Here is a 7,729-nt window from a genome sequence, read left to right as displayed (position 1 = left end):
GATATTATCCGCGGTTATTGCGGCGAAGCTAGTCTAAAAAAGTAGTCTAAGTGACTCTTTATATCATCAGCTACCTATCAGTGAGTCCCGTCAAAATCTGTCCAGCCGTTCCAGAGATTAGCCGGAACAAACAGACAGACAAAAATTGTAAAAAATGTTATTTTGGTCTATGTGCCGTATATATATTCATATACACGTAGTAAAAAGCGGTTATTTCAATATTACAAACAGACACTTCAATTTTATTTATATATTATTAAAATTCGATTAAAAAAGCAAAAGCTTTACACAGTTTATTTATTATAAAGAAACAAATATTCAGTACTTCAGACATCGCTTACAAACATACAATACCTACGCGTTTATTATTAAAAATTAAAATGTAACTCTAACAACAGTTTTGTTACAGATCGTGTCGACTGGACGACTAGCTCGCGCGCCTGTCTTCACTTGTTGGCCAGGTCCGCGTCGTGGCCGTTACCTGGAAACGTTTCGTGTGATCTTTAATTACAGTAGATTGGGAAGGAAATCGGACGCTTCCGAATTCCAACCTAAGCAAAAAAAAAAAAAAAAATCCAACACCACAAAGGACAATGCCCAAAAGTGGGCCAACTTTATGTCTAAACTATTTGTTCTTGAAAAACTATGCCTTATTTTTTCACGTTGTTTAGTTTATGTATCAACATTTCTTTCAACCTGGCATCGTTTTCCAAAAAAATAAATTACTTATTTGATAACATCCTAAAACTATCCATGCCATCGTTTTTAAATTCGCCAATAGGCAAAGGGCTTAGCCCATACAGCCTTATAGCAAACCTATATGCTGTCAAACGAAAGAGTAGTTTGTGACTTGAACAACAAATTAAAAAAAATAGCTATGCTTATAATTCACAGGCTTCTTAGTTTATTTTTGTTCAATTCAATATTTATATATTGTAATAGTAATTATTACTTAAAACCATGAATTATTTAATATTTTTAGATATTAATGATTCCATTAGTAAAAATATCAATGGCCTACCATTACTCTATTCTTATTATAAATGATCAGAGAGTTCTGGCAGCAACCCGAGTGAAGCGTCACTTGAATTTTTATTTTAATGTTTTTTTAATAGTTTATTGTGTAATTTGTATTATTTGTATTTGTAATATTGTGTATAAAAGGTCTGCGTAAACTCATGCTCAGTCAATGCGGTATTCGTCGAGTTGACGTCAAAACTCCCAAAAAGCAATAAAAAGAGATACACCGGCTTTTTATTGACATAAAAATTATATAACTTCGACAGACTAGACTGTATAGGCTACGCTCTTTGCCTGCTTATTGGTGAATTTAAAAACAACAACAACAACCGTTGCCGGCTTCCGGATTTTCATTTCATTTTATTATTAATATGAGGATATAATAATAATAAAATGTACGTAAGGGCTTATTTCTAGCAACATTAACCACAATTAACTTATTTAATACTGTAAATAATTATGAGAGCGATTATTGATTTCGAAGAAAACAATTAACAACTTAATTTTAGCTGCAGAAAAAAACAGATTTCTCTTAAGCCTGGGTGAGAATATAAAAATCGTTTTCTGAATATGAAACGATATTTCTTTGTCTATCAAATTAAGTTAAAACCATCATGACAGGACAACTTTTTTAGGGGCCCAAACGCCCATACAAAATGGGCATTGTCCTTTTCAGCGGTTTCTCTTAGGGTAATACCATTTTATTTTTATTTTTTATTGCTTAGCTGGGTGGACGATCTCACAGCCCACCTGGTGTTAAGTGGTCACTGGAGCCCATAGACATCTACAACGTAAATGCGCCACCCACCTTGAGATGTAAGTTCTAAGATCACGGCTTCACGGCAGAAATAGGCAGGGCGGTGGTACCTACCCACGCGGACTCCCAAGAGGTCCTACCACTAGTAAATTGAGATGAAAACCATTTCCGGAGGATAAAAGCGATTCGACGGTGTTCAAATCCCGCAGGCGGGTACCAATTTTTCTAATGAAATACGCACTTAACAAATGTTCACGATCGGCTTCCACGGTGAAGGAAATAACATCGTGTAATAAAAATCTACCCACAAAATTATAATTTGCCCTTTGGTGTAGGACGTCTTGTGAGTCCGCACGGGTAGGTACCGCTGCCCTGCCTATTTCTGCCGTGAAGCAACCGTTGTAGCTATGCTGAGACCTCAGAACTTATATCTCAAGGTGGGCGGCGGCATTTACGTTGTAGATGTCTATGGGCTCCAAATCAAATAAAAAATTTTTTATTCAACATAAATGAAAGTACATACTTGTTGAACGTCAAAAGAACTACCGCCAATTCAAAAACTAGCCTCCGTCCCGAGAAGAATTGGCAAGAAACTCAGCGGGATGTCTTTTTTTTTATATTAGATTTTTTTAAATATTAATTTATACAATGAGTATTAATTATAACGTAACAATTACTACAATATTGAAATGCCCGGAGCGAGCAACTCATTCCCACTTTGTGCAATCTTGTTCTTTCTTCCGGTAACCACTTAACACCAGGTGGGCTGTGAGCTCGTCCGTTCATCTAAGCTATAACGAGGACCCACCGGGCGGGGGGCCGAGCCTCATGCGTCTCAGCGCGGCGGCGGGGTCGGGCGCGCTCTCCTCAGCATCTTCAAACTCCTCCTCCCCTGCGGAACGAAACAAGAGTTTTACTCACGCGAGACGTGTACATCGCAATACACCAGCGGTCAAGGAACCGAGGTAAATTACCCCAAATGGGGTAAAATGAAATTTTGGGGGGTAAAAATGAAACTTTTGTGTGTAAAAATATATATTGAATACTAGCTGATCCGGCAGACTTCGTAGTGCCTCAATCGTTAAATAAAATACCTAAACTTTTGTATAAAATTAAACTTAAAACAAAGAAAAGGAATCCGTCCGACGGGGGATACATCAAGGAAAAAAAGAAATAAACATTTTTATTTAATTCTGAGCATTTTCATATTTTATCTAACTTTTAAACCTTCTCTGGACTTCCACAAATAATTCAAGACCAAAATTAATCAAATCGGTCCAGTCGTTCTTGAGTTTTAGCGAGACTAACGAACAGCAATTCATTTTTATATATATAGAAGAAGAAGAAGAATATAGAAGATATATTGAAGTGAAACTTCTTTAGAATCGTTAAATTTTTAGTTATTGTTTTCTTTTCAAAATTATCATGGGGGCTATAATATGAAAGATGCTAAAAAGAAGCAATTTCGTTTTTTTTTTGTGTTCTTCGCCGCGGGGTAATCAACAATTACACAAAAATATTTTTGGGGAAACAATTAAAAAAGTTACCCGACCGCTGCAATACACGAATATCGATAATTCGACGCTTGAAAGGCAAACGTGACTAAGCGACAATAACTGTTTTATACATAAATGATAGGCAATAACCATATTCGATGCGCAAAAAAATATATATATTTCTAGGTCTATTAAAAACATTTCAATCCTACAGCTAGATTCGTTAAAATAGAATTTTTTTCAGGTATTTCAACTTTAAATTAGTCTACTGTAAAGTTCACGCATTGTCGCTTAGTCACGTTTGCCTTTCAAGCGTCGATATTATAAGCCTCAATCCCTCCCCAAATCCCCGATACAATCAACAAGAAAATGAGAGAAGTGACAGACAGACACCCGGTTGAGACGTAGTTCTTTGTGCTATATACACATCTTTATGTATTTTTATTAAATAAAAAATTAAGGAGACAGTTGATTAATGTCTCAAATTAATCATTTTCATTTCATCTCATTCCATTTCACTTATTTTTCATAAAAATAAGAATATATAAATGAAATAAAACATGACTTAAAGGTCTCAGTAACCAGGTCATAAAATCCCTTAAAAAAAACATAGGTTCCTTCTCTTATCACAATACTACATCACCTTCATCAAACTCCTCTCCGTCCATGTATGGGTCATCATCCTCGACCTCATCAGCCGGATCCGGATGCAATTCTTGTCCCTGACACATGGCCGAATACATGGCTTGTAATTCGTTCTCGTTTTCTGGGATGAATCTGTAAAAATATAATCGCTTTTAGCCACTTAACGTTTCATCCTCCTACATCATAGTTTCTGTCACGGAAACTAACTTTTGTGATCTGAGTCTGGCAACTTAAGAAAAAAACACTTGTCAAAAATATGTGAAACGAATTGGCTGTAGGTTTTTAATTTTACTTAAGTTATTATTGTAAATAATAATAATAAATCCTCGATACTGCACGAATTGTGAAGGTTTCTCACTCTGGAGTCCTAACCACTGGTGGCTTGTGTCGTAGACACCGTCATCAGCGGCAATCTATTTTTATAGTGTTTTTAAAAAAATATATATTTTTAATATCTTTTAAAAAAAATATTATGTAATTAATAAGATTTTAAATAAATATAAATAAGTAATAATAATAAAATAATTTATTGCCTTTCACATTAAATAAAATAAAATACAAAAAAAAGAAAAGAAAAAATTGAGAAAAAGGCAAAAGGATGTGCTAAATACACGGTCATATGGAAGAAAATGTCATATTAATTGATAACAAGTATTTTCCCTCAAGATCCGTCAGTTTCTTCATTCTTGAGATTTTGGTTATTAGCTCAGAATTTAATCTATATGACACACAAAAACCACAGAATATATTATTTAATAAAATGTTTAGTGAATATTTCGTGCCGAGTTACCTGAGCTGTGTTATGGGTTGATCATCGACATCAAAGTCATCATCGTCGTCGGCATCAGTGGAACCTGCTTGCTGACTGAGTTCTGGTAAACTGTTGAGAAAGTTTCAGATTAGTGGCTCTGCTAGTGGCTATACTCCTCAGCATTGACAAGATAAATAGTTAAAGGCTATATATACAGAAGAATATAATTTTTATATTGTTCTAGTTGAGAACAGCTGTGAACGTAACCTGGTGTTAAATGGTTACTAAAGCCCAGATACACTTACATTACGAGATGAGGTCTTTTATTGCGTAGTATAAAAGCCCTTTCAATGTAAAATTTTGCAAATTTTAACCTACTAATACTAAATTATGTTTTATGAACATCTTCAGACATCATGCGATGTGCCAGACCTGAATTAAAGAAGCAAATCATTTTGGAGCACATAAAAGGCAAGTGTGCTGTGGGTAGAACAGAATCCAAATGGTCAGATCTGGTTGAGAAAGCGTTTGGTGGTGGTATATACCGTGCAGTCCATACCACCCATGTAACAAAACACTATGGAGGAAAGTCACATGTGGTCACAATTCTCAGCAGTTAGGGAACAATGAAGAAGAAAAATAGTAAATACTGAAGATGCAATGAAACTACATCCAATCTGTTATGTCAAAGTAAATTAGAATTACAATTATAATGTTGCCAGGAAAAACCTCAACAACAATTTTCTTACCGTAACTCATAATTAAGAACCATGTACAAGGCAGGGGATGGTTCGCGTTGTATCGCATGTAGAGATATGCTTGGATAGAGTAGATTGATGGTCGGAGCTGGATTGCCTGATGGACTAACGCCTCCGCCCCATATGACGTTGCTGTAAGCACAAAATTTATTAGAGATAATTCCCTTTTTTTATTACCCTTATAGTCAGACGAGCATACAGCCCACCTGATGGTGAGTGGTTACCGTCGCTCATCGACTTTAGCAATGCCAGGGGCAGAGCCAAGCCACTGCCTATCGTTAAAATCATTTATCGGGGAACTCACAGTTATATGAATAATATAAAAATAAGATTAAAATTTAAAAAGGTTTTTAAAGTTAAAGTTTTCTCTGTCCCCTATATCGGTCTGTCCCTATGTATGCTTAAGTCTTTAAAACTACTCAACGGATTTTGATGTGGTTTTTTTTAATAAAATAGTGATTGAAGAGGAAGGTTTTTGTGTATAATAACATCCATTAAATAGTGAAGAAATCAATAATAAATAACAGTTTCCGAAGCGAACCAAGGACGAGTCGCTAGTAATTAATAAAACATAATACTTAATAGCATGAAGCAGTAATATGTTTCAGTTTGAAGGGTGGGGCAGTCTTTCTAACTATACTGAGACCTTAGAACTCATATCTCAGGATGGGTGGCGGCATTTACGTTGGAGATGTCCATGGGCTCCAGTAAGCACTAAACACTAAAAAAAAAAGCTAAGTACATACTTGATATTGTATATAAGAGTAGGTACATGTTTTTGTCCACTAGCCCTTGGTCTTGGCACAATACTATCGATTGTCACATACTATATTGATACATGCCATATTTTATTGAACAAACAATAACAAGTGCGCTTGTATCCAATTTTATTACGCAACAAAATGATAATTCGACCTTAGTTGACAACGATTGCAGTACATACATAAATACTTATTGTAGATTTTAATTAATTTCAGTAGGTTACTAATTGGAGCTAAACACAAGTTGATATAGGTCATATAAAATTCGATATTTTCAATTGTGGAAATACAAAAAAAAACTTACTTTTCAGTGATGTACAACGTAGCTGTGCCTAATTCTTGATCATTTATGAGAAGTTTTGTAGATGGAGACTGTAGCAACACACCATCGGCCGGCTCAGCAAAATTACTTGACACAACTACCATTGTTGTACTTCAGTATATTTAAAAGAATGAACACGAGAAAAGCGTTTAACTAATTTTTAATAAATGACTTCCAGTCTCTCGGCTTATTAGTTATGAGGAAAAATAAAAACAAAGCTTTCCAACAACCACGCTTCGGGAAGGAATTCACATTTCACAGATTAGTCTAACTATTAATAGTTAAAGGATTTTTTTAAGGGATTTTATGACCTGGTAACTAAGACTTTTAGGTCATGTCTTATTATAATTACAGGTCTACCAGGATCTGATGGCAAAAAGGGAAAAAAGAAATTGACACTAGCAATATTGGGGAAATTGGAGTAAAACGTTTTGATTATTAAAGCCTTGACAGCTGTTCTGTAGTTCGCGAAGTGAGGCTTGGCACAAGCACAATTGATGGGATAGATATTAAAGCTAAACACAATAGAGACATTGATATTTCTAGCCTGGCAGCACTTTCGTTGTGATAGCTATTCTCGACACGAGAACCTTCTCATCGTGGCCGACGGTAACTATAGGTCTACCAGAATCTGATAGCAAAAAAGGGAAAAAATAGCGATTTTACAACAAAAAAAATGACATCTGTTAAAACTGAAATTTCGAGGAATTCAAATTTCCTTTAAAATGTGGCGAAAATGTCGAAGAAACCTCTTCTATCGCAAGCAAGAAATATTGTTTTCAATGTGAATGATTCAAAGAATATTTGATGAACAAGGTGCAGAACAAATACAATCATCGATATTCAGCCATGTGCAAGCGTCGACTGGTTAGTAGGAATGACACGTCTTGATACTTTGGTTTATTGCATTTTCGTGTGTATTATGTATACTAAACTTTGGTTAATTTCAGGTGTTTCTAATACTACCATAAGACGAATTGTTGCTGAAAGCAGATCTAGCAGAGGCGTATTTAGTACAAAGGTAAAAAGAGGAAAGGTGGCAAAAATACTGCGCTTTCCTCGTCTTCCTCTTCCGATGAAGATATTTTTATGGATGTGCAGTATTTGGAACCATTTAATAAATTAATTAATAAATTCGTGAACAGAGTTTTCATCTAAATTTCGAACCCCACATTCGTCACAATAAGATTTTCAAAAATTATCCTTGATCATTGCATAA

At 35.1% G+C, this 7,729-nt stretch overlaps 1 protein-coding gene across 1 annotated transcript; it reads right to left on the bottom strand.

Annotated features, from left to right (window-relative positions):
• Positions 1-280: 280 nt before the first annotated feature.
• On the bottom strand, positions 281-7,663 carry LOC101742580 (methylosome subunit pICln). Its single transcript, XM_004923103.5, has 6 exons — positions 6,493-7,663; positions 5,419-5,559; positions 4,709-4,798; positions 3,917-4,050; positions 2,586-2,669; positions 281-481 (listed from the first exon to the last, which is right to left on the bottom strand). The coding sequence occupies exons 1-6, from the start codon at positions 6,612-6,614 to the stop codon at positions 447-449; spliced, it is 606 nt and encodes a 201-aa protein (XP_004923160.1). The 5' UTR covers positions 6,615-7,663; the 3' UTR covers positions 281-446.
• Between the last annotated feature and the right edge of the window lie 66 nt (positions 7,664-7,729).

Source organism: Bombyx mori, chromosome 24, assembly GCF_030269925.1.
Source record: "Bombyx mori chromosome 24, ASM3026992v2".
Lineage (NCBI taxonomy): Eukaryota > Metazoa > Arthropoda > Insecta > Lepidoptera > Bombycidae > Bombyx > Bombyx mori.
Note: the sequence above shows the minus strand (reverse complement) of the source record. Positions and strands in the feature narration are given on the sequence as shown.